The sequence below is a fragment of the Haliotis cracherodii genome, unplaced genomic scaffold, assembly GCF_022045235.1.
Source record: "Haliotis cracherodii isolate W230 unplaced genomic scaffold, xgHalCrac1.p SCAF_12, whole genome shotgun sequence".
In the NCBI taxonomy this organism is placed as follows: Eukaryota; Metazoa; Mollusca; class Gastropoda; order Lepetellida; family Haliotidae; genus Haliotis; species Haliotis cracherodii.
The window spans coordinates 59,960-87,947 of NW_027266267.1; the positions used below are offsets into that span (position 1 = coordinate 59,960).

At 38.3% G+C, this 27,988-nt stretch overlaps 1 protein-coding gene across 1 annotated transcript in view; it reads right to left on the reverse strand.

Annotated features, from left to right (window-relative positions):
• Positions 1–13,711, reverse strand: part of LOC139458017 (uncharacterized) — a 35,384-nt gene extending 21,673 nt beyond the window's left edge. Inside the window, exons 1-8 of the mRNA XM_071239333.1 lie at positions 13,648–13,711; positions 6,173–6,217; positions 4,797–4,904; positions 4,024–4,089; positions 2,916–2,984; positions 1,923–2,227; positions 1,569–1,673; positions 551–1,047 (exon numbers count right to left, since the gene is read on the reverse strand). Coding sequence (XP_071095434.1) covers positions 551–1,047; positions 1,569–1,673; positions 1,923–2,227; positions 2,916–2,984; positions 4,024–4,089; positions 4,797–4,904; positions 6,173–6,185 — 1,163 coding nt within the window. The 5' untranslated portion in view covers positions 6,186–6,217; positions 13,648–13,711. The remainder of the gene's footprint in view (positions 1–550; positions 1,048–1,568; positions 1,674–1,922; positions 2,228–2,915; positions 2,985–4,023; positions 4,090–4,796; positions 4,905–6,172; positions 6,218–13,647) is intronic.
• Positions 13,712–27,988: the final 14,277 nt, after the last annotated feature.

Sequence of the window (27,988 nt, forward strand, 5' to 3'; positions counted from 1 at the left end):
TAGCCGCTACCACGAGTTACGAATGCCATAACTTGCACGTGCATTTTGCTGTACTATTTTCCTCCATGGCTGCGTTTTGACGCACCGTTTGTCTAATATCAGATCACCAACATTTTCCAATAACATATATCCAATTTATATACCGGATATATTGTGTAGTCAGGTTCAATGAACTACATACTACCTGTGCGTTTCTTTCTTTATTTTGAAGAGTGTATATATGCTTATAACGAACTACGGTTATTACAAACCTTTGAGTTCCTTAAAACCGTAGTTTACCTGTGTTCATTTGGGATGAGGAAGTGTCCCATAGGCTTTTGCGGTTTGTCTTGTATTTGAGAATACAACGGATTCTGACGGAATTTTGTGTCTCTCTGAATCTTTATGCAACGATCTAAATATGAAGCATATGTGGAAACGTTAATGTTTACAAATATCCTAAAATTTGTGTCTCCAATTCTGTCCTACATTTGTATGGAGGCTGCTTTAACAGATCTTGATATGACAACATGACAAATATTAGGTGTATTATGTTTAATATGCTTTGTACTTTGACTCCAGATAATCAAAGTATTCAAATTTGTCACCCCTTTTAAGTGTGTATGATAGTTTTTTAATTCGTAAACTATCCATATAATTACCGAACAATTTTGTGAGAATCATACTCAATCCAGCTTGATCGTATCTGTGGCACTTCCCATACTTACGAGTTTTGTTGTTGCAGGAAATTTGAGAATTCTCTGGGCACATACAGTTACGATTTACAGCACACACAGCCGATGGTGTAATGACCGCATCCCTTACAAACTGTCCATTTTGGAGGAATATTAAAGCAGCGCCTAATATTTTATGTTGGGAATAGAAACAGGCTGTGGTGTTAAAGTAGTTCATCATGTGCGTGTCGATGTGTTGAGACATGAGCCCATGTCCACTTCTCATGTTAATTCCCTGAATCTGGGCATCCTGGAGGGTCTCCTTCAGTCCTTCCATCGTCAGCCTCACAGACGCGTCCATCCAAACCAACATGTCAGCAGCTTTTATATTGGCCTGAAAACGTATCAATGAAAATTTAACTCTCGTCTTTCAAGAAAACTTCCTAGTGATCAATAGCTTGTGTTAATTTTATACTGCCAGGACACAGAAGTTCAAGTAAGCTTATTTATGTGTTTTCTAGTTAATCGTTTGACATGTTTTCATACCGATTAAATTACATTTAATTTCACTGTGAAATTGATTGGAGCATTATTTCAGTCATGTCACTCGGTGAAATCGTTACGTTGAAGCAACTCAATCTCCAGCTTGGCTACCATGTTTATTTGTCTAAAACGTTGATACTGATCAATGCAAACCTTTGTAGGTTGCAGAATTTGAACAGACCTATGAGTAGGTGAGTGAGTATGTTTTTATGTCGCTTTTAGCAATATTCCAGCAAAATCACGGCTGGGGACACCAAAAAGGGGCTTCACACTTTGTACCCATGTCGGGAATCGAACTCGGATCTTTGGCGTGACGGGCGAACGCTTTAACAACAAGGCTACCCGCCCGCCCTGCACACCTATGAAACGTACCTGTACTACCAGGGCTTTCCATATATAACACTTTAACTTCCTCATCCAGGATTCCAACTTTTGTAGTGGGAATGTTCTCACTTCACATTTGCAATGCTTTACCACCTGTGTGTTTAGAGTGGACAAAAGTCATGAGTTGAACCAGAACAGTTGTTTACATCATGCTCTTACAAACATATCCAGTAACCAGTGACAATTCTAAGGTCGATTCTCTGTCTTAGCCAAATCAATTTAAAAGTCTTTTTGCTTTTCTGCAATGTTTATTGTGTGTATCAATCTACGTTTTACTAAATACCACGAAAATTGAAATAAATCATGATACAACATTATCGCATTATATCATGTAAGATTTACCTGTGTACGCTGATCGATTGTAAGTCCAATATCATAATAGACGAGGGAATAATTACTGAAGTTTGGGGGGACAGTTTCATGAAAGTTTTTCAGCATTGCTTGTGACTCCAGGAAGTGATTGGACGACGCTGCCGTTATAAAGAGAATCTGTTTTCCTGTAGGTTGTACTTGGAGTTCTTCAAACTGCATAATTCTGTTCAATGTTGCTATGTCTGTAGGGTGCAGGGAGTTGACGACACTGTGCAGTCGGGCTGGAAGACTTTCTGGCTCAGTGTGATTGCAGTTTTGATCAACACATTCTTCATCTTAAAGAAGAAGAAAACAGAGGATTATTGCTAAAGCTCGGAACTTAAAACATTAATTTCACTCGTGACATATTTTTCTGTAATCACTCGTACCGAGTGGGTTATTCTATAATTATTTTATTCTGAACTTTTGGCTGGATACGACATAACTACACATCTGTCACGTTTAGTGTGAGTGAGTGAATGAGCATTTCTATCAATCCGATAGGTTTTGATAAATACATTCGGCATCATACGAATTATTCACACGAGTAAAGTGTGTACTATAGGTTAAGTAACACAGGACTCACTAACACACGATAAAGTCGGAATCGTACAGCGGACTCTACATTCACCCGTAGACGGGATCGTATGATTAAGTAAAGTGTTATGTAGCTTTTTGAAGCATCCAACCATATTGATAATGACTTAAAACACTAGGAGTTACTCATCCTCATTACTATAAAAAAGGGACCACTAATTTCAGTTCGTTATAACCGTATTTCGTTATAAGCATGTACACAGAATATAAACATCAAATCTACGGGATCAAAACACATTTCGTTATATCCATCAGTTCGTTATAAGGGTGTTCGTTATAAACGTAGTGTACTGTAATTGGGCTTTGGGCATCATTCTTGAATGTATTTACACCAGAATGTAGAGTATTATTCAAGCCATTTTAGAGTGATAGCACAGCAGATTTTACCCCACGGCAAGCTGTTTGTACATATGTTCCTTTTTCGTGTCGCAGCCTGCTGGGCGTTCGTTTGTGCAACTGTGAATATAAAGCCAAGATTTGATAATGTCCCATACAAAAGAATCCTAACGTGACCACAGTTACTGGAGTGAGTGTGTTTACTCCGCTGTTAGAGCATGACACGAGTGAGTGAGTAAGTGAGTTTGATTTTACGCCACTTTTAGCAATATTCCAGCAATATCACAGCGGGGGACACCAGACATGGGCTTCACACATTGTACCCATGTCGGGAATCGAACCCGGATCTTCGGCGTGACGAGCAAACGCTTTAACCACTATGCTACCCGACCGCCCCCATGGCATGAGACATCAACATTTATCCCTGTGCAGATGAAAATGGTGTTAAATCAGCAAGCAATGATGATCTGTGTTATCTTGGGAATCCCACAAGCACTGCAGAAGACGGAATACATGAATGTTAATATATGTTACCCTTGCAGATGTCGAATTTTATACCAATATAACGCTTCGATTCATCTTTTATAATTCATTTAAAATTAATATTCAATAGTCTTAAATAATGTGGTGCGTGCTATTAACGATGATTAGTTTTGTGTTTTGAACATTGATATGAAACACTGCATAAACATGAAGATTAGAAAATGAATGCAACTCTAATATTCATCTCACAGTTATTGTTATGCAACCTGTCCCGTGCGTATTTCCGTAATAGCAATGTGTGACTTAATCTTCATAAGCATACAATGATATTTAGTAATGCGGACGTTTACCACGCCAAGTAATAACATCCATTTTCTGTTATAAATTTGGTCATCTTCTATTTACAAATAATTAACATGCATGCCTAATTAGCATTGACTTAAGAGTGAGTGAGTATGGTTTTACGCCGCTTTTAGCGGTATTCCAGCAATATCACAGCGGGGGACACCAGAAATGGGCTTCACACATTGTACCCATGTCGGGAATCGAACCGGGGTCTTCGGCGTGACGAGCGAACGCTTTAACCACTAGGCTACCCGACCGCCCTATTGACTTAAGATCTCAATCTGGTGTAATCAGCACATATAAGATATTTATTTTAAGACATCAGATATACCTTCCATTTTCTGTTGGTAGAGTCTCAGTAGTTTTGAGAAGTGGTCATTATAATTAAGTCGATGCCCTGAAACAGAGATACGTGCCATCAAAGTTCGAAGATTCCTACTTGAAGTGTTATGAGTTAACATAAACATGAAGCCCTGCCTTATTTTGCATTATTTTTTGTTTGTTTATTTGCTGTATGTCCAGCTATTAGTCCATCTATAGGACGGCGATCTGTAAATAATCGAGTCTGGACCAGGCAATCTAGTGTTTGATATCATGAGCATCGATCAATGCAGTTGGGACACGATGACATGCATCAACCAAGTCAGCGAGCCTGACCACCCGATCCCGTTAGTCGCCTCTTACGACAAGAATAGTCGCCTTTTACTGTAAGCTGAAGACCCATTCTACCCCGGATCTTCACGGGTCTTATTATGCATGAAGGTTTTGTTTCATAAAAGCAAAACCTTTCTCGGTCAGTACATGTTTTAGATTCAGAGTACGTTTCCACATTATTGCCTACAAAATCGAAAATAATAACGTCTTATTGGCCATATTATTCTTTAGCTAACGCTGATGTACAAATGTACACCCTTAAGAAATTATTCGTAAGGTACTTAGGGATATTCGACGAAGCACCTACCATACATGTACCTAGACATACAGACATTCTACTTTGGATTATTATATTCCGGTTGGCTCCATAAATGTTATTATATATATATATATGTGTAAATTGTTATATATTTCAGAAGTTAGCATGAATCACAGTGTGTGGAGACATACCTCTATATTCAAATGTTTCCATGGATCGTTTTTCATTTCTCCCTGTTGTCAGGTATGTTATAAGGATTACAACCGCAACCACCAACACAAGAGCCACTTGTCTGCAGCCTTCAACACAAGGAAGGCAGTACATGTAATACTGATATAATAGTAATAACTCCCAAAATTCAAATCACTGTCAGCACGATAATCTTTCTGCTACCGTTCTGTTTATTTCTGTATATTTTATCACAATAGCAATTGCACCATATTGATGAAAATTAAGCAACAAAACTAATAGAAATAAAGCAGAGTCGATTGTACAATTTTGGCTATATCATGAGCATGTGTTTATGAATCACTATCAAATAGTAATGATACAAGGTGTTCGTATCCAGTCCCACCGATGGCACCCGTCACAAACACATGAAAAGGCAAGTCAATGGTTGACTTGAAAAACATGGGAACATATGGTACAAGTCAAAGTAAGAGAATTGCGTCGGACATCATTTTTGTCACTGATGTTGGAAATATCCACATGTCTACAAAAAAATATTTTTGAAAGCTTTACTGAGGCCTTGTAACCTTGATGAAACAACTTCTGAGCTAGAGTTGTATGACGCTCTTTGAAATCTTGGTAGAACGAGCATGGTTGATTGTATCTCAAAAGTTGTGAAATGGAAAAAGGCAAAGGCTGGAGCTGCTGGAATATTGCTGGACATGAAGGGGAAGTGGACTATTGGAAAGTTGATGTCACCCCTCTTGTCATACATCCCTCTTGTCATCCACCCCTCTTGCCATACATCCCTCTTGTCATACATCCCTCTTGTCATACACCCCTCTTGTCAAACATCCCTCTTGTCATACATCCCTCTTGTCATACATCCCTCGTGTGATACATCCCTCTTGTCAAACATCCCTCTTGTCATACACCCCTCTTGTCATACATCCCTCTTGTCATACATCCCTCTTGTCATACATCCCTCTTGTCATACACCCCTCTTGTCATACATCCCTCGTGTGATACATCCCTCTTGTCATACATCCCTCCTGTCATACATCCCTCTTGTCATACATCCCTCTTGTCATACATCCCTCTTGTCATACATCCCTCTTGTCATACATCCCTCTTGTCGTACATCCCTCTTGGTTTGTTACTCTAAAACGTTATACACAGATCTAAATATGAAACAGGTGAGGCGGTCTTACCTGTCTCCTTTATTCCTAGTTCATGTGGGTAAATCAGTGGAAGGACATTGGCTATTGGATTGTTATTGAAAGGCAGAGAATAGGCATACTGGGGAGATATCACATCAAACCACACATCAATTTTGGATTGAGAGCCAATTATCAATGTCGTTTGGCTTAGCCACACTGGGGTAGACACGGTTACATACCCTTTGTCTTCATAATCAAGCTATAGCATCTGTTAGTTGTGAGGGCTGAAACAAAGAGCATATGTAAAGATACAATATTACAATAACAATACATGTACACAACTGCCTAGAAGTTCATTCCCCGTACACGCATGGGCAACGCGTGACACTCATGAGAGAGTGAACAAACGTTCGACCAAAGGAGGACCCATGTTAAGCTGAGATTGGAAGTGATAACAAGTACAGCATTTTTTTCATATCCAGACGATTAGGAAATAAACATACTGTGTTTTCAATGTGCAGCCAGGTTACCTGTAGATTTAACCCCGCTAAATTGAATTTGGAACCGAACGCGCAGCATGAGGTTTCAAATGTTATATTTAGTGCGGTTAAATCTACTGGTAACCTAACTCTACATTGAAAACATAGTATGTTTATTTCCATTCTACCATGACTAAATAAAATGCGAACTCTTTGGTATACTGAGCAAAGCGGCATGGGTTGAGTTCAGTGTTTTGAGTGGGTTATCGATCTGAATTACGGAATCATCGAACAACATATGGTACTGTTTATACTCAAGCAGTTTGTTTACACCGTAATACTTCACTCGAAAATATGACATGGCAACTTGGTAAGCTAACATGAGGTTGGCATCCCTAAAGAAAACAAAGCACCTTTGAAAGGCTTTCGCTCTACATTGCACGTCACCATTATGACGTCATATAAAAGATATGGCGTCACAGTCGTATATAGAATTTCCAAGCTCTCTGTTGTCTCCAAAACGTAAATAGTATGCATACACATGCACAAAAGTTAAGTGCCATGGAAGAGTCATTGCCTCTTCTTCGGGAACCATTGGGATTCCAAAAAGTAAGAACAAGACTATACTCTGTGTAGTTTTGAAGTCAATTTTTGATTTAATACGAATTACGTAACATTCATGTTACTCTGATGTTATAAAGTTGTTACAGACCCATGGACTGACTAGGTTCATTACATGTCAGAAAAGTGCTAGGACATAATGTGGTGGCAATACATTCTCTAATTAATACCTGTCACAAAGGGACGGCCCATTTGGGCTTGTGCTCTGGGAATGCGTTACGCAATATGTGTATTCACGAAACAACATTCAACGAACTATGTACTTAGTCCTGTGGGTCTCCTCCCATTAGTAAGACAGCCCAGTTGTGAGACACCTTAAAACAACAATGTCATACCTGGTTGCACATGTTGATCAGGTAATTAACCCCTATCATGAAAATGGACTTGTCTTATTATAGACAAAAGAAATGACTCAAGATGCTTGATACCCTCTTTTACTTTATTTCATTCAACATTTTAATTCATCCATCCCTTAAATCCCTTAAATGTTTTAAAATATTCGCCACTTAGAGTTCAGTTAAAGTTAATTTCACAGTTCACATCACAGTTCACATCGAGGTTGTCACACTGACACAACCTTAATCCATCTTCAGAAGTTTGCCAACAGCATCCAAGAACTGGAGTGGTGTCTTGACACCCTGGGATAGCTGATCCTTCAGTCTGGAAAGTCGATTGTCAATCTCCTTGTACACACGCTTTCTTGCTGGTGGAGCTGCACCTAGGTCTAACTGAGATAGCTTGGTCTCCCAGATTTCTCAATCTTCTTGATGATCTCGATGAACCTGTAGAGATTAGGATGACGATGATTCAGTGATGCATTGAGGCGACTGTGGAAACCCTCCAGGTTGTTGTTGGTACTTGGGCCGAATGTCTGGTGATGGTTCCACAGTGAAAGAGGGAATCTGGCTTCATAATCCACCAAGTTTGTGACTATGTAGTCGTTGAATTCGTCAGCATTCGGTACATCGGGAGACTGGTTCATGGAGTCAATCCATGCATCCTGAACCTGTTGAAGAAGCAGCAGCGGCAAGGCAGCAGCTCGTCGGATCCACTGTTCCACAAGGGGGTTATCTCTGCATCCAACAGCAAGACCAAGCTCCTGTGTTTTTTCCGCCAAATCGCCTGAGTAAAGTGGATGAAACACCCCTTGATGTCTGAACCTTGAAACTCTGTCCGGAGGGCTCTAATGGTTCTTCTCTTCCTCTCTTCCTTAAGCTGCCAAGGAACTGGATTCTGCTGGTGTCTTCTGGTGGGTGGTTGTGTACAGTGAAATTTCTGACAAAATTTCCAACTGTTGTACATTTGCCAATGCAGCTCTTAACGGTACATCGCCAGTGAGTACCAGTTTGTCTTACTTTGTTCTTGTAGTGGAGATATCCCTGAAAGGGGACCTGGAGAGTACCTCTTTGACTGGTAATGAACTCAACCTGCTGCAGACCTGCCATGATAAACTCATTTATTTCCTGAGAATATTCAAACAGAATTACTGGCCTACTCATATTAATTAATCTGCTAATCATGGGCTGTGACCATTGCTAAGTGGGTAGACTGGCTGTGTTTGATTAATTAATCCCACCTACTCCACTGTCTTACAATGGGTGTCTCACTAATGGGATGTCTTACTAATGGGATGTAACCGTCCTGTGCTGTTGGTGTCCTTTAGCATTAATGAACATGTAAGTAGATACAACACGGGTGGATTGATGCATTCGTACTTCGAAATACGCATAATGTCGGAAAGCGCAAGTTAAATCCTCAATTACTAACTTCGTTCTTAAATAAATCACAGCTCGCCATTTATACCTGTATCACTGTGTAGATTCTTTTATATTTTAATGATGTAAATCACGTAAAATACGTCACTCAACCAGTTCATGTACTCAACCATTTCCACTAATATTTTCACAAAAGATCTAAGATTAAAAACAGTTATCAAGATATATTGAACATAGCTTTAGAAATAGATAATCTTTACATGGAAACTGCATCCTTGATGTACTATTCGGTAGTGTATGACATAAGATATATGCTCCAGTACCGCCGCTGGTGGTTTAATTTATGTGAAATAAACATAATTTGGTTTGCACCCAACCATGCGCGTGCCAATTAATACAGACCAACGAAGCTTTTCAAAGTAGAAATTAAGCAATCCGAATATTTATGAAATTGATTATTGCTAGAACATATGCATGAACAACAAGTACTATAATCGGAAATATGTTTACATGTCATATATGCACCCGGATGCTCAAAATCACTATACAATGCTAATGTCCAATATTTGTGTTCCAGCGAGTGAATACCAAATAGACAAGGACCAAACCAGCTCTACAGACACAGACTCTCTCAAAGGCAACAAGGTGAAGGCTATATCATTTGGATATTACTTATTCTGTTAAGGAATTGGCAAAATCAGCAAATAGAGCCGTTGGTGTTCTTATCTGTAAATTTAAATTAGCGGGTGGTATGTCATTTTCACTTTTTAATAAACTGTATGATAATCTTGTTCAACCTATACTTTTGTACGGTTTGGCTAGCAGGGGTCTCAAGCAATTCAGCTGTATTAATTCTGTTCAAAACAGAGCTGTTCGTTTCTTCCTTTCGGTTATTAACAAAACTCCAAATCTATCAGTCCGTGGCAAATCAGGATGGACAAGCCCACGTACAAAACAGCATATTGAAATATTTCGTTTTTGGCGGCGAATTCAAGCGTCGATCCCAATAGACTTCTTCGTTGTTTTAGTAAATGGTCAACAAAATTCCGTAAACCCTGGGTAAACAATGTTTTGGATTTGCTTAATAGTTTAGATCTAACTGTCTCTGACGGTCAGCATTTAACCCAATTCGATTTTACCCGTCTAAAATATAAGTTATTAGCGTTAGATGAGCATAATTGGTATTCAGAATTGTGCAATGTGAGAGGTTTACAAAATGGAAATAAGCTTCGTACATATCGATTGTTCAAACACTCGCTGTCGGCTGAACCCTTTGTTACATGTATCATGAACAGGTCTCATCGTAGTATCCTAAGCAAGTTACGCTGCGGCACATTACCCTTACAAGTTGAAATTGGTAGATTTGCTCAACCTATCACGCCTTTACATGATATAATTTGTAAATTATGTAATGATAAAGCTGTAGAAGATACATTTTCTCATTAACTGTCCATTTTATTCTGCCTTAAGATATGATTTATGGTCGAGAATTATAAAATCTACTCCTATATTTATTTCATTTTCACCTGTGGACCAGACAGTGTTCCTAATGAACTATAACACGTATATAAAACCTCTTGCCGCACTTATCTAAAAAATGTTTGCACGTAGGCAACATTGACTTACTTAAAACTTAATTTTATCGGGGTTTTGCAAACCTATAACTTATAATTCTTTTACATAAATAATGTTTTTCATTGTCCATTGTGTCTCATCGGCCTTTTATAGCCACATGTTGTATGTATTTACGCAAGGTTTTTTTAATGTCTTATGTGTACACATACAACATGTGACACATAAATAAAATGTATAATGCAGACATGGCCCGTTATGAATCATTCAGTGTTTAGTAATCTTTCTCACTTTCTTATCAAAGGCATAATGATGGATAATGTATTGTGTGGAATGTTAATTTATTGTGACTAAGGCTAATCCCGAACTTCCAGATATTGATTGACATGTCTCACCAACAACTCACAAGGGATGAATCCTTGTTTAAACGCGAAGAGATACAGTATACTGCAGGTTAACTATACTAATTGACTAATTAAGGGTTAAATGACATTGTTTACATCGTGCTTAAATGGCTGGGTGCTTAAATAGTGACACATAAATAGACTATTCCTCCTCTTTTTTGTTCATTTTCAAGATGATGTGTATAACTGCTAACATATGTAATTTCTGAATTCTGTTGGAACGATAATTTAATATCTTATTTAGAAAACATTATATAAATTATCTGCCCTCACGCAGAAAAACAAGCATAGAATTCTCCGTTCGTTTTTGATAATTGGGTTTGCATAAAAGAGGCGATTAATCAAATATGAAACGAGCCTATGTGTAATACCATGTTTTATGAACCTTGCGAAACCAAACTGTTCACTCGTTTCCTAGAACTGGTACGGCAGGGGGGATAATTTAGCGATACTGTTGTTCTCTCATCTATTTTAATCATACACAATATATATCTTGAAGCTGCGAATGAAAGCATGAACTCAATTACTGTACAAATGTAAGAGTTCATTTTGTATGAGTATAAATATGAAGTTTTCATTTTTTAACTTCAAATACTACGATGTGCCCAATACCATCATTACGTTGAGGGCCTGATTGTTTACAACCATGAGTTGCGATATGTTATATGATTGGTTTGGTACTTTCATTGGTACTGGATTCTTCTTTGCGCAATAACCAAAGCATTATTTATTTTAAATTTAAGCAAGTTTTGTGCTTTGTGGAATTGTAGATGAAGAATCACAATAAATACAGTTCGCATTTATATAAGTAAAGCAAAATATCAATTAAATCTGAATACGTCAATGTGTAAATTTCTTGTTCTAAAAAGTACATGTATTTGTATTCATATTCCACTTGTTAATAATTTGGAATTGTAACATTTGTTTCTTATTTTCTTGCATCGGTTGTACAATACATTTACGGTCGTATTTTGTTGACTTGGCCCCAGAAATATTTTAAACATTGAATTTTTAGCAATTCCGTGCCGTTTGGACAACATTCATACAAACAAATGTAATAAGTCAGTGGCAAAAGTCAAATAAACAAAGATGGCGGATGCAGTAAAATTTCGAAGTTAAATCATACTGCTACAAACGTGCAATGTCTGACCCTTTCCCATGTTAAAGCATATTGAGAAAAGCTTACCTTGTACTTACTTACCTTTTGTAAAATATAAGACATTAATACAACATATATCCAAGTGTTATGAGTTTTCGGACGCTGAATAAACATTCATAGTTTTTTTCACATGAACAACTGTAAAACATCTCATTCATTTATAAAAGATAACGTTATCATAAAAACAAGCCATGATCGGAGTATTTACAATTTCTGTGTGACGCCACACCCTCGTTACAATGCAAGTATTCGTGATAGAAAACGTATGATGTCCGGAAACCTAAGATCAGACAGGAATAGTATTGTGTTATGAATAACAATAAAGGCATGTTTGGTGCTGAAAGCTCTGGTTAAAAACAGGACAGTCCGCGACGGTTTTTCGCAGTATTTTCTTTTAAATCTTTGATTATATTTTCACGCCGAAGATAATTTTTCCGAGAACTAGTGTTTAAAAAAACGCGATTTTCCGCGTAGATTTCACATTTTAACAATGTATACCGTACAATTAAACCGTACAAATCCACTCAGTTGGCTAATCTGCTATGCTCACGAGAGCATGTTACAAATTACTTCGCGGCATCGGGTACAAACCAATCTGAGCTCAGCACAAATCGATTTCAACACTTTCAAGTGATCATAATAAAGAAGTCACTGCCAATGCAATCACCTCCGACTGCTAATCCGCTCTTTGCATTTGACCATAAAGTCTGCACACATACTTGTTCTGTTTTTTGGCAGTGTATCTAATATACGACACGCAGGAATACGAGACATGTAATATCGTGTGACGTATGTGTTTTTTTAGTTTGTTTTATTGTCCTAGGAGACAAAGGGATGGGGCACAAGTGCCATACTTATTGCCACTTCCACGCTATATACAATTAAACATAATATCGCGAATCGGAAATGAACACTTTACACTTGAAGTCATTGTGGAAACATAGTGCACAATATATATATATATATACAAACACACACACATACACACACACATAGACACACACACACGCACGCACGCACGCACGCACGCACGCACGCACGCACGCACGCACGCACACACACACACACACATGCAGTGCTTCACTCATAACAGAAATCGTTTGTCTCATTTCCTTATTTGGTTGTAAATATTGTGTTGGAATAAGGATGAATATTTTCAACTGTCTGGAAACTGTCGCCTGAAGATGGATACTGAAATAGCATATATTGAGTACATGAGGGGACTGCTACAAAATGCATTTCAAGAACTAACATCCTGAGAACTAAATCTAACAATATAGCATATCTCATTCACAAACAATCTTTGCACACTGTAGCCATTGAAGCTGGGGTCCCAGGCAGTGTATTGTGTAGTAATTCAAGACTGTGAGTTCAGATTGTTTCATAACCTGAGCCTTATCTCCATCTCATTAGTAATCTAATATGATCTTTGTTTTTAAGTAGTAGTTAGCACCGCCTCTCCCCAAAAATCACATACAAACCTCGATCAAATGGATAGCGCGTATTTTTGTGCCTAAGTCACTTGGACATTGTTTAGCTTCATAAACTGTTCATAAGAAACATGTCAGACAGCTTTGACATCACTGATGACCTAGTCTTATGAGATGATGTAAACATTAGGGGAAATGAGCTCAAGTAAATACAGAAACAGAGGGTCTAAAATAGCGACAGTGTTAAGCCCGAAAGTCTATTTAGGATTTAAATTGTGAGTAAGGAAGTAGAGGATAGAGAGAGAACAAGATAACAAATCTTAATAAAACCTACCTGCGAAACAACAGTGGCAGTCAACTCGTATAGGCAAACGTGGCTATTAATGCTCATGTGTGCCAGGTTGCCCTAACCTCGCTGTCACATCTGTACAAACTAGGTTAGATATGCCTTTCTTCAGCCGTTTCAATAATGCAGTGCGCTGTCAGAGCATGCGGCATAGGTCTGTTCAGCACAATGTATTTTATTAGTAATTGGTCGATCCTTCATAAATCATATTTTTGCCATTCATTTCACATATGTCTCGGTAGAACTGAGGTAGGGGAAGGACTTCTGGTCAGATAACAAGGTATTCAGATATCCATAAACTCGTTTATCCAGACAACATTTAAGAAAAAGCAATTGTCCGGATAAGCGGGGTTCGACTGTATAGCCCGTGATACATGACAAAACAGATGTGTTAGGAGCTGATTCGCACGTGCTGAAGGGATACCAATGGACCCTGATCTTAATACATTGGTTGCTTATATATATGCATCCACGTCACACACACCAAGAACAAGTACACTTATTTGAATATTACTAATATCACATGAATGTTACTGAGCAGTCAGTGAGAGTTTATATATTTGCGCTTAATCAGCAACAATAAGCCTTTCACGTACATTATAACTTTGCAAATTAACTTTCCTTTCCAGAAATACCATAGAATGGTCACAGAGATGAACTTCTACTCCAAGAGATGTGTCCTTGACTAAAATCTGCTTTGTTATTTTGATTTCAAGTGATAGCCTTCACCTGGAAGGAATTTATATTTGTATTATTTCAATTTTCCTTTTCATAAATATCACTCTGAATTTTGAGTTTTGAAATAGCACGTCACAGAAATAACTCCTGTTGGACCCTTAGACTTGCAAGAACACTCTAATCATTGGCCGAAACATGCCCCATTTCCGTGAAGCGGGTGGGACTGTCTAGTGGAACGGGGACAGGCCAACAACATATCAATATGATGGAAACGTTGGTCCATTTCCTTGTAGCAAGGTCTGCCTGATGAGAGGGTCGGGAACAGCCCAATCGCTATGCTGGTAACGTTGACCCAGTTTCCATGTAGCGAGATATTAGCACTTTTGGACAGTGTGAAGAATTGGCGCGTCAGGCTACAGGAGTACACATATTACCATCAGGGAGGTCACTCTCATAGACAAATATGGTCTATGGTTATAAATAACAAACACACTCGCAACGTTGTGGGTTTCAATGTGAAGAGCTTCTTTATTACAACATTGTTACTTTGAAAATATTTCTTATGAAAAACTATTACGAACTTTACCACTGTAGATGAATCAATGTCAATAGAGAGGACAAAATCCAAGAATTGGGGGATAAAGTTTTTTTTATTGCTGGATTTGTTTAAGTACACATTCTAGGTTATGAAATTGACTGATGACACTCTGTCATCTTTGGGCATTTTAAAATATTCAAGATGGCCACCAAGATGGCCGCTTAAACATGAAAATATCTCTTCCGTGCTAATTGTATGGAATATGGGACTACTTTTGGTGCATATCACTATTGTTTTGCCATCAACATATCAGAATATGTTATTCTTAATGAAATAGTTTCATTTGGAAATGTAATTAATCAAAATAATAGGCAATACTGTCTATGAAAAACCCCAAATCAGTATATATCGTTATATATACATTTGTTATTATATTATTCAGTGTCAACTGGGATGCTTGTGGATTTTCTAACGATTGTAAATGTTCTATAGTTACAAAATAAGATAAATTCCCACTGCATTTTGAAATCAAATTATAAAAAAACAATAAAGATAAATAAAAATAATAGTAACCTCAAAAGAGGTGCAAATAAAGCAAAACCTATTATGTCTGTTATACACATGATTATGTTAAATTGTGTTAAATACTTTTAAGAAATTCATGCCAAAACAAACTGGGCCAAAAAAGATTGGGCCAACTTTTTTGGAAAAAAAGAATGGAACAATTAATGACTGGTCCCTTTCAATGGCTGCCTCAAAGCTTGAACTTGACATCTCAGCATGCACTGCAAACACGAAAACGACGTTTTTTCCGTATATGGTCATTTGACGGAAAAACGACTAAAAATTCATTAAAACTGATTAATTGGTTAGCGTCTAGAAAGTGTCCGAAAAAGCGTCGAGTTTTTCAAGCGTAAATTGGACCGAAAAACGATGCTTTTTGCTCCGCCTTGTACAACTGTTAACGGCCAATCAGATGGCGCTGGTCCACCGACGCACGTGATACCCAAGGCTTCTTTTAGGAGGCATTAGGTTTCGTATTTCTGGCATGCCTTGCTCTAGTATCTGTCGCGCGCAGTGCAGCGAGATTTGCTGATAAGTCAGTTTTAGGATATGTAACATGTTAATGGAATTCAGACACGTGCCAAAAAGTCAAACCAAACCATGCTACCAAGTTTATTGAGATAACATATCCCTCCGCTATGCACAGTTACCTCTATCGGATAATGGGTTGTGTTTCATTTGGTTATAACAGTAACTAATTTTGTTATGTGAAGTTTACATGATATACGTCTTTTCCATAGGACGAGAGGTGGGTCACATGACGTTTATCAGGTGAATGTATTCTTGAAATTACGTAAACACTGACTACTTCCACATTCCTGGGGAAAACCCTGGGAATTCCCAAGTAAGAATTCATACAGAAGCGTTGTTTTTCATCATTTAGACCCTTTAATTTTGAACGTAGCGTCTTAGCATACTCTGGGATAAGTCATAGAGTTTGGTTGCATGCCGTTCAAAGATACCCATCCTAGAGAAAAAACAACAACCCAAAAATCCAAACTATCGTAGTGACAATCTACAGCAATCTATGAATTTACCTTAGTATCTATTTGACACATCTTTACAATCACCTTTCAATGATCGGCCAATTGATCAGTGATGACAAAGGCTTGAAATCGTCACAGGTTAATTAACAACTTCGGAAATATCTCCCGTCACGTTTATCGTGTCGGCCATTTTGTACTTGATGTAAATGTATTACAACGCTCTGTCATTGTGATTGACTTACTGAGGTAGTTCTTAATGGACCTTCTCATCTAATGAGGGTATTTTTTGGAATACATTTCTTGCAAACAAACTAAAACAGATGTTCCTCGCTTTGGGGGGAACTATTTTATTCCGGAATGGCCTATTAAAGCTAATAGTAAGTCAAGGCACAATGCGTGTATATGATCTGTTATTATATGTGTTTAACAAGTACGGTTTTGGGCGTTAATAAAATACACTGACGCAAGTATATTCTAATCAAATCAATTGGATAATTGAATATGCTTTATTTTACATATTACATAACATCACTACACAAAATTTGGACAGTTGCAGTAACACACTACGGTGATCGCATTAAACACCACCTTGAACAGTATTTTAGTGATATCACGGTGTATCAGACTGATGTGGGATAAAAATCCGAAGTGGTTCAGGCCATCCAACGGGTGTTCGCGAAAGGTGAGCACGGAAACACACAATGATGGCCGTCCTCACTATTACCGAGCATGTAAATTATATTGTCCGTCAAAAACATGGACGAGTATAAGCAATATGTTCCTACAGGTAATACATGTCATACATTTGACAAAATGTATTGGCTGAGCGCATTATTGTTCATCACAGCGTATAGACTCGGCATGCAGATGAACTCATCAGCGCATTTTTACACTTTATCTTTTAACTGGCATGTTAAACTTCTATTTCATAACTCAGTTTTATTTGCACGGATCACTATGGAATCTTGGAAGGGACATTGTCGCGTTGTCGTATTGCCGCATTGACGCCTTTACAAAAACAAGCAAAATGTGTCGAAATTAACCAAAGCGCGACAATTCGACAACGCGATATTTTGGCCATTTGTCGCATTGTCGCGTTGTCGCATTGTCGCTCTTTGAATAATCTTTTTCTATATTTTACAAAAGGGCGACAATGCCGTAACGCGACATTTTTCAATGTCAAAATATGTCTCGTTGTCGCATTGTCGCCCCATCACAAATATGTATAAAAGACGTAATGTTCAGTTAATGTTACAGTTAGGAAGCGGTAACCAAGTTATAGCTGTCGTAGAAGTTCAACTTGATACATGTACGTCTTGAACTGAAAACACAAGTCCAAGATTCAAGATTCAATTTGCATTTATTTCACATACAACAGACCGCCGTCATATATCACTGGAATGCTGCTGAGAGCGGCGTTAAAACAACTTGTTTTCATAATGGAGCGCTGCAGTCATTTAAAATGGAACCGTATACATGTGTTGTACCAACTCAATCACTCTGTTTCGAATATTCAGCAGCAAAAATATATAATAACCAGCTGTGGGGAGAGATATAAGATTTTTATAAGCAGTCAAATATGGATGATAAAGGACCCCTCACTGATTAGGTTCTTGTTTACTTAAGAGCAGAGTTGACCATGTTAGATGATATAACGGTGTCCTCCCAGATCGCCTAATTTCTCCCCACAAGGTACCAAAATACAATTAGGTGATGTGGGTATGCCATGCCTGGATGAGATTTATAATTAGGTAATGTGTGTAGTTGGAACAGTCCACTTTACTGAATGAAGGGATGACAAGACAGCCAGAGATACATAGTTTTACATATTTTAATCAACAATATAGTATAACAAGTAGCCTCTATCAAAAACTATGTGTCTCTGTGTTTCTTGTTGAATTAGCATCAGATAAGGTTGAGAAATAATTTGGAAAGTGTGTCGTCTCCTACCCCAGCTGGCGCCATCACAAATCGTCAATCACCCACTGACCCATAGCCCCGACAGCTGAATGTCCTGCTATTTTTCACAAATTAAACTACCAGCTGCGGTATTGATTTAAACATATTTTATTTCGGAAAACCAAATGGATTAGGCACAAGTGACACACTTACGAGGCCTTCTCCTATTACATTGTAGCTCCAGTGTCTGCTTCAACCAACTCACTAACCGTGTTGTTGATGATGATTGTATGTATGTGAAGAAAACCTTGAGCCAATATTCATTTTTGAAAGTTCAGAATTATCCTTAAAAAGAATGCCGTGCTTGTTGACTTTATAATGTTTCGACAGGCATTTTGCCAGTTATCTTTCTGATTTAAGAATCAAATTATGTTTTAAATGATACCAGTTCATTTAGAATACAATATTCTAATTAGTTGAAATCAAAATATTAGTGATTTGCTCCAAAAGTGGTATCATTTTCCATACTGTTAGCAAGGAAGCGATATTTTCATGTTTTGGCGGCCATCTTGTCGGCCATCTTGAATATTTCAAAATGCCCAAAGATGACAGAGTGTTATCAGTCAGTTTCATAATCTAGAGTACATCATTAAACAAATCCAGCAATAAAAAAAACTTTATCCCCTAATTCTGGGTTGGGGGAAAATATTCATTTCTCTGCCGGACTATACCACTATGATTGTGTCAACTTAATTCCCCATGTTCCTTAAAAACAATAACAAATGTTTCAGGTCATTGTTGTGAAAACATTTTACAAGTATTGTTTTCATAATATGTTTGTTTTCTACTTTTATATTACGTACATATTTCAAATGAAATGTATTATATTCTCATTCCCGATTCTGAAGGTACCACATGCAAAATACAATATATGGGAAGATAGAAACTGGCAGAAATATATTTTAAAAAGTATATATTTAAAAATTTCAATGAGTGAGTGAGTGAGTGAGTATGGTTTTATGCCGCTTTTAGCAATATTCCAGCAATATCACAGCGGGGGACACCAGAAATGGGCTTCACACATTGTACCCATGTCGGGAATCGAACCCGGGTCTTCGGCGTGACGAGCGAACGCTTTAACCACCAGGCTAACCAACCGCCCCTGAGAATTTCAAACAGAGATCAAAGATTCAAGATGAAACCTGACATATATCTAAGGTTTTCAGTGCTATAATATATTTTATAAAACCAATTAGAATTTAGAAGGTGAGATTATTTCAGTAATAAGAAGGGTGCTTGTCGTGATGTCACCAAACCCTACACTGCCAACTCCTTCCTCACAAGGTGCACTAGATAGAGAATCTCACCCTTGTGTCTTTTGATATCAAATATATGAACACGAGTTGATACAAGTGGAAAAATTCCGAGGCTTGCCGAGGATTTTTGCCACTTTTATCAACGAGGGTTGATATATTTGATATGAAAAGACACTAGGGTGAGATTTTGTTAATCATCCAACATCATTCTTTCCTCTTTTTCAATTTGAAGACAGTAACTATCAGTGTCTTCAGTGTAAAAAATACTTCAAACAGTTTCATTAGCAGAGCCATCAGTGATGTCATTTGATTGTGACGTCATGGTAACCAGTGTCGTCACAATGGTCTACAAATCTAATCCAAGTGATATCTCCTGTGGGAGCCAGTTTGGGATGATAAATAGAGAATCTCACCCAAGTGTCTTTTGATATGAAATATATATCAACACGAGTTGATACAAGTGGAAAAATTCCGAGGCTTGCCGAGGATTTTTGCCACTTTTATCAACGATGGTTGATATATTTGATATGAAAAGACACTAGGGTGAGATTTTGTTAATCATCCAACATCATTCTTTCGAATTTTTCAATTTGAAGACAGTAATTATCAGTGTCTTCAGTGTAAAAAATACTTCAAACAGTTTCAGTAGCAGAGCCATCAGTGATGTCATTTGATTGTGACGTCATGGTAACCAGTGACGTCACAATATCTACAGTGTAGATATCGCTTGATCTCATCCAAGCGATATCTCCTGTGGGAGCCAGTTTTGGATGATAAATGTCTTTTAATACACACCTGTGTGTGAGAATCCCTTTTGAAACTAAACAACCATTCACAGCATTATTTACTGTATGTTCAGAAATCTAAATATAGGATATTTACTCGAAGAATTGAATTTATGGAATTATGGAAGTAAAAATTTGTACATTTCAGTGATTAGGTAAGTCAACAGAAGTCGTTAAAGTTTCCGTTCAGTGTGATGCCATGACTGACGCATATTAACGCACAACAACGACGGCTATCTGCATTTTAGACTGATTCTCTGGTTTACATTGGGAAACCTGAAAACAAATAACAGTATGCAGATTGTCAGATTGTTTCCTATTACAATCCCTACGTCAGTGAAAATCCTCTGAAAATCCCGTGTACTGTTGTCAGTGAACACGCCATTCAAAAGTCGACTATGCTTGTCGTAAGAGGCGACTAACGGGAGGTCAGGCTCACTGACTTGGTTGATGCAGGTCATCTATCCTAATTGTGTGGATCGATGCTCAGGACGTCAAACACTGGATTGTCTGGTCCAGGGTCGATTAGTTACAGACCGCATTCATTTACCTGGAATAAAGCTGAGTGCGGCCTTTAACAACAAATAAAGAAACAATCGTGAAAGTCGGTCACCGGTAGAGATAGGGATTGCCTAAAAGTCGGGCTAAGAAAATTCAGGCCGGGCCGGGCAAGCGGGTAATACTAAAAATGGATTGCGGAATAATAAAACGAAACGTGCATATCTAGGCAGATCTCAAATGGCCACAAACGTATAGTTTTTCTCATTTAATTGAGTTTGAATCAAAATGCATCTTCAACAATGTAATAAACTTATAATTATGACTACATACCGTGAGTCCTCATAGAAAAGACAGTGTATTGACTGTGTGTTTTCTTTGATGAGAATGCTTCTCACCGACATCAGCGTGTAGGGGTGTGATGTCCTGGGCAGGAAACGATAGTGTTTTGACTACTCTCCTTTCATTAATTAACGTGTTGGGCATCCCTAATTAACCTTTACTAATTCATATTAAACCAACACAGGATGTTTTCTGGAAGTGGATATTCGCGAATGTCATAGGGCTGACACGACCCGTGTTAATAACTGTCCTAGCACTTCTAAAGTTACTAAACATTCTTTATATCTAAAGACTTGTATTATATCTAATTTTATACCACTTTATTGTCTCATACTGCGGTAGTTAAAGAAAACAAGGTGCTCAAAGTGGAGCCCTTTTCCCTCTACATTCTCAACATAGTCTCTATCAGAAGTGTTTTGTCTCTGTTGGGTCCGACTTGGCCCATGCTGTCAAAATCAACTTAAACACCACAGATGTATAGTCATGTGTGTTTACCTCTATAAATTAGTATTATATCTTCCTGTATACCACTATATAATGTCACAGTACATCGTATTTAAAGAAAACAAGGTGCTTAAACTGAAGCCCCTTTCCCTCTACATTGATGATACAACTGTGTGTTTAAAGTTGATTTTGATAGCCCGGGCCAAGTCGCACCCACCACAAGCCAAACACTTCTGATGGCGACTATGTTGAGAATGTAGAGAGGAAAGGGCTTCACTTTGAGCACCTTGTTTTCTTTAAATGCGATGTACTGTGACACGGATCTCAACATAGTCTCCATCAGAAGTGTTTGGCTTGTGTTGGGTCCGACTTGGTCCGGGCTGTCAAAATCTATTTTAAACATTCATGACAAGAAAAATCCCGTTTCCTGACGCTTAACAAAGTGTTTGTATTAATCAAAATGCACACATTTCCAAATATTCGAAATAGTCCGGTGTCCATACCATCCACTATCCACTTTCAGAAAGCATATGATTCTGTCTGTTTGGGAATGTTTGGACATGTTGTAGAAATTTTCGTCAGTGTCCACATCGTCCACTATCCTGGAAGGTGCATCTTGCCACATATGTTAGCAGGTAGAGACACAAAACCAAGACATGACACAAGTGTATGCATACAATTTGGAATAATATGGACAGTTTACAATCCTAGACACATTCCACATAAAGCCATATTAGATCATGTTTTCACTGCTGTTTTATGTATGAGAACACAAGAAAGTACGTATTTGTCAGTCATTCAAATTTCAGGCTCAGCAAAAGTTTTCGTATCTATTTTTAGTAAAAATCGTTAGGAGTTTTGCGATCAGGGTGTTAGTTGTCAACTTTAGGTGCTTTAAATGCACTTTAATGAATCCTTGGAGTCTGTAACCTTGAGAAACGTTGTAATGTTATTAATACAAAATAAGTAAAAGATAAAGCCTATATTTTGTGACTGGAACTAGCATGTTCGAGGTAAAGCTTACATTTTGCGTACCATCAAAAGCATGACAGTGATGATATTTCTTCAAAACATGACAAAATCCCTATCATGTGTGTATCAAACTCTCCAACCTATTCTCCGATCACGACCGCCTCACCATAAAAATACATATAGATTTGGACCTGTGAAGATCAGGGTTAGAACAGATCTTCAGCAACCAATGCTTGTATGAAAAGGTGACTATGGTTGTCGTTAGAGGCGACTAACGGGATCGAGTTGGTTGTCAGGCTCGCTGACGTGGTTGATTGGATGCATGTCATCTTATCCCAATTGTGTGGATTGATGTTCGTGATGTCAATCACTGGATTGTCAGGTCCAAACTTGATTATTTGCATGACCTCCGTCATATAGCTGGCATATTGCTGAGTGTGGCGTTAAACAAAAAAACAAACAAACAAAACATATCAATTTAACCGCTCATTTCAAATTCGAGATAAAAATACATAGCGCCAACTCGAACTCCCAATCTGACTTTACAATAGAACTGTGTACCATGATATCGAAGTTTGAATTTGCTACCCTGACAGCTTTAAGATATCTTAATTCGAATTTTACTAAACTGCAAACAATTCTCCTCGATACAGGTTGAGGAATCCGTAATGAAGTCAAAGAAAGTGATCATTTGCAATATTGTCAAACATAGTTTCATCCACAGAAACCACGGACCTTTTTCGCAAAACTAAAATTCAACTCAGTCCTTCACTTGTTCTGTCATAATGTTTATTGATTATTACCTGCGAGATACATTTCAATTAGCCACACCTTACACCTGTTGTATTCTGAATTGATCGTCTGTGCAATCGTATTTCTATGGATCTATAATACACAGTCTGTTACTCAGTTTTATGTCGCTTATTGACTTTCTACATAGGTGAACAGGGACATTTATTTTACATGCAAACAACATGTTATTCAGGAATATAGAATTACATGACAGGGGTTTGTAAACACACAAATGATTATTTATTCAAACACCTCTTCCTTTCAAAAAACATATATATTAACACACACAAATGGTTTTTACAAACAATAGTTGATTTTATGCTTCCAAACAAACCACACGCAAGCTATTGTTGAATTTCAAATATAGCCAAGGTAAATGTATCCACAGTCATATTTAATCACAAATATCGTTCTGTTCTGTATAAATGTAACAAGTGAACTAACCATTTCAGTGGATCTAAACATGGACAAAACTGTTGGAGATGTTCAATGAGTGAATGTTTATTTAATGAAGTAAAAACGTAGATTCTTTCTTTTGGTAAATACATGTAGCTGTACATCTTATAGATGTTCCAAGAGAAAATAATATAATATCTACCTATATACCACTTTATAGTGTCTCAGGTCGCGGTATGTAAAGAAAACTTGATGCTCAAAGTGAAGCCCTTTTCCCTCTACATTGATGATACAACTGTGTGTTTAAAGTTGATTTTGACAGCCCGGGCCAAGTCGCACCCACCACAAGCCAAACACTTCTGATGGAGACTATGTTGAGAATGTAGAGAGGAAAGGGCTTCACTTTGAGCACCTTGTTTTCTTTAAATGCGATGTACTGTGACACGGATCTATAGATGTAAATACATTTGATGATACATCTGTGTGTTTAAAATTGATTTTGAGAACCCTGGCCAAGTCGGACCGAGCACAAGCCAAACACTTCTGATAGAGACTATGTTGAAAGTAGAGGGAAAGGGCTTCACTTTGAGCACCTTGCTTTCTTTAAAAACCGCGACCTGAGACACTATAAAGAGATATTGAGGTAGATATAATACTAATCTATAGGTGTGAATCCTTTTCATGTTACATCTGTGAGGTTTAATTTGATTTTGACAGCCCGGGCCAAGTCGGACAGAACACTTGTGAGACTGTTGAGAGTATGAGGAGCAGAGGTCTACTTTAACCAACGTGTCTGCTTTATACACGATGAACAGTGACATTATTAAGTGGTATTTACATAGATATAGTACTATCCTATAAATATAAACGCTATGGCGACAGATGGAAATTTGTATCGCGATAGCTAGAAGTATTTGATACGTTTCAAATCTTTTTTCATTTAACGATTGCTCTTTTACATGTTACCTAGATCAGCGACGCTTACACACAGCTCCACTTTCTGGTTTTCATGCGATTTACTCAGAAATACCTAATTAAGTTGGACGTTTTTGGATGGTGATTGTTCAGTAATGTCATGTGTGTATTTTGCATCAATAATATGTATGTATGATCGCCGATAATGAAGTAATTAGCCAATAACACTTTGGCCCGTCCTGGCCTGGCCCGACCGGACTTTTAGGCAATGCCGTAGAGATATCATATGGAGGTAAACATCATTGTACATATTTGGTACTTTCTTTTTAGCTTGTTTTATCAGCTTGTTCTTTGATCTTATCTAGTTTCCTTGCCTTGATAATCCACAGATATGGCGGAAACTGTCATGTATTGGCAAAAGTATTTAGCGGTTGTCTGTTCAGGAGTTATGCCGCCTGCCGACTATTATGGGATGTGTGAGTCGAGCACATGGGCACGACAACTAAGCGTACAAACAGAATTGTATTTCTTTCTACAATAAAGTTGGTTAAATTGAGACAACGACCTCGTTATATGACATGGTGTCAGAAGTGGAATGTCAAGGATAAGTATGCAAAAGTTTCCCCCTCCAGAGAACATTAACTTCATGAAACCGGCAGAATGGCTGGTGACAGCAGTTTTCGCGATTTTGTATCGGGAGTGGCAGAGGAACGGGTGTCCGATAATGGCACACAATTCAATATAACTTTACACAGACAACATCAATTCCGCACTACCCTCAGTCCAAAGGCGCTGTTGGGAGTGCGGGGAAATCGCCAAAGGCTCACAGCAAAACGTATCATACTTGTCTCTTGTAGGTCACGTGGATTATGGCGATGGGTGTGAGTCCCTCACAGTTGCTCCTGGGAAGACAAGTGCGAGCAAATGTTCCTGTGTTGAGAGAAACTCTCCAAACCAAATCTAAATAATGCCACGATGAAGCCACCTCCCCAAGGCAAGGGAGTTGACCGACTATAAAAGGCTCTCAGCCACCAGCACTGATTCACATCATGGCCTCTGTAATTACAAATGAGAATGCCTCTTTGTGAACAAAATCTGATAATTACTTATATGAATACATATATATAGTAACGATGATGCACTGTTTGTTTCAAGTGTACAGTAAACTATGGTTGTAACGAACATGCTTATAACGAACTGACGGATAAAACGAACTTACTTTTTTGGTCCCGACGACTTGCTGTAGTTATGCTGTATATATGCTTATAACGAACTACGGTTTAACGAACTAAAATTAGTAGTCCCTTTGAGTACAGCTAAGCAATGAGCAAACTTATGTGAAGTTTAAAGGACAAGGGACAAATGTTATGTACACAGTTTTAATGTAGAACTCGTTCAGGGCTAAATGTTGAACGGGAATCCAACCATAGCTTCATGTACACCTCGTCAGCCCCTGTCGTCTAGTGAATAGGGAGTAGGGTCGTGGGTTCGACACTCGGCCACGTCCTACCAAAAGAAGTCAAAAGATGGTACTTGTTGTTACCATGACTGGCCCTCAGTATTAAATGATTAAAACAAGACCTGGTCGGCTCGGAGTCAGTATAGTGTGCCTGAGTGGGGTGTTTATGATAAATTCTACCATGAATTTGGAATTTACTCGATTCTGATTGCACGTTCGGTTCCAAATTCAATTTAGCGCGGTAACATCTACAGGTTACTTAGCTCTTCATTGAGAACACAGTATGTTTATCTCCTAATTACAGTACTATAAAACTGCAATTAGTCAGGACAGGCACACATTCCCTTGTACTGACTCGCCAATCCATGTAAGAATTCTGTGACGTGCATGTATGTATAACCAAACAGATCAGCAAGGAGGGAGGAACAGATGGTGCCCATGAGGATGCCTACTCCTCACTAAATAGCAGTTGTCCCAAATCTCACAGGTTACTTTCAGAGGACGTTTGCTTTCATATATGACAACATGCCCAAAACTGCCGATGTAACTCCATATGTGGTTCCTTGTATAGTGCTAAGTGCCCCCTGCATCAGGAAATGTTTTCCTTAAGTGAGTGAGTGAGTGAGTATGGTTTTACGCCGCTTCTGGCAATATTCCAACAATATCACGTTAGGGGACACCGGAAATGGTCTTCACACATTGTACCCATGTCGGGAATCGAACCCGGGTCTTTGGCATGACGAGCGGACGCTTTACCACTAGGCTGCCCGACCGCCCAAAGTTCTCGTTATGTTTCTCGTGTGGAACTGTGGTTACAAAGTTGAAAAGACAAATGTTTTGATATAATTGAACTTGGTTCTTTTGTGACATTCTTCAGTGCCTGAGACAGAAATATGCCTGGGTGAGGGGATCATGACCAAATGACCTATTTTTGAAGATCCAGAGAACCAAAGAATGCTAGAATTTCCATGACTCGAATACACGTCGTAATAAATTTAAACAAACAGACACTAAGGTAAATTCGTAGATTGCTGGAGACGGTCACTGTCAGCCTAGACACAGATCGAGTCAATACTGACGATAGTTTGGATGTGCATTTTTTCGTTTGTTCGTTAGGATAGGCCGTAGCGAGGAAATTCGTGAAAAGCCATGCAGTCAAGCTCTCTTACGTTTCTCAGTGTATACTGAAATGCTGAGACCAAGATTAAAGGTTCTAAATGATCAGAAATAATGCTTTGTGTATGTTTTCGTGCTAGGGAATTCCCAGGGTTTTCCCCAGGAATGTGGAAGTAGTCCGTCAGTGTTTACGTCATTTCAAGAACACGGTCTCGTGAAAAACGTATGAACGTCATATTGTGTCGTTCATACACATGTGAACGTCAACTTCGCGGTCATGTGACCGAACTCTTGTCCAATGGAAAAGCCGTATATCGTTTAAAAGTCCAATTAAAAAAGAAAATAACAATGTACTTGCCAATGTATGTGAGTTAGAACTTAGTAAACACAGATTTGCACTGTGAACTTTCCAGCTTTGCGCCCTTCCCCAAACGGTGTACGGAAGTGAGCAATTAGAAATGATGTTACTCTTTTTGGCTTCCATCTAAACAAATAATTCGAAAGTGGAAGTTAGATGCGGTATCAATGCATTTAGAAAGATGAATTGTCAAGTGTTTCCAGGACCAAACACACAGTCAAATTCCAAGGCTGTAAGGTATGACACCAACGCAAGCGTCGTTGTCGATTTA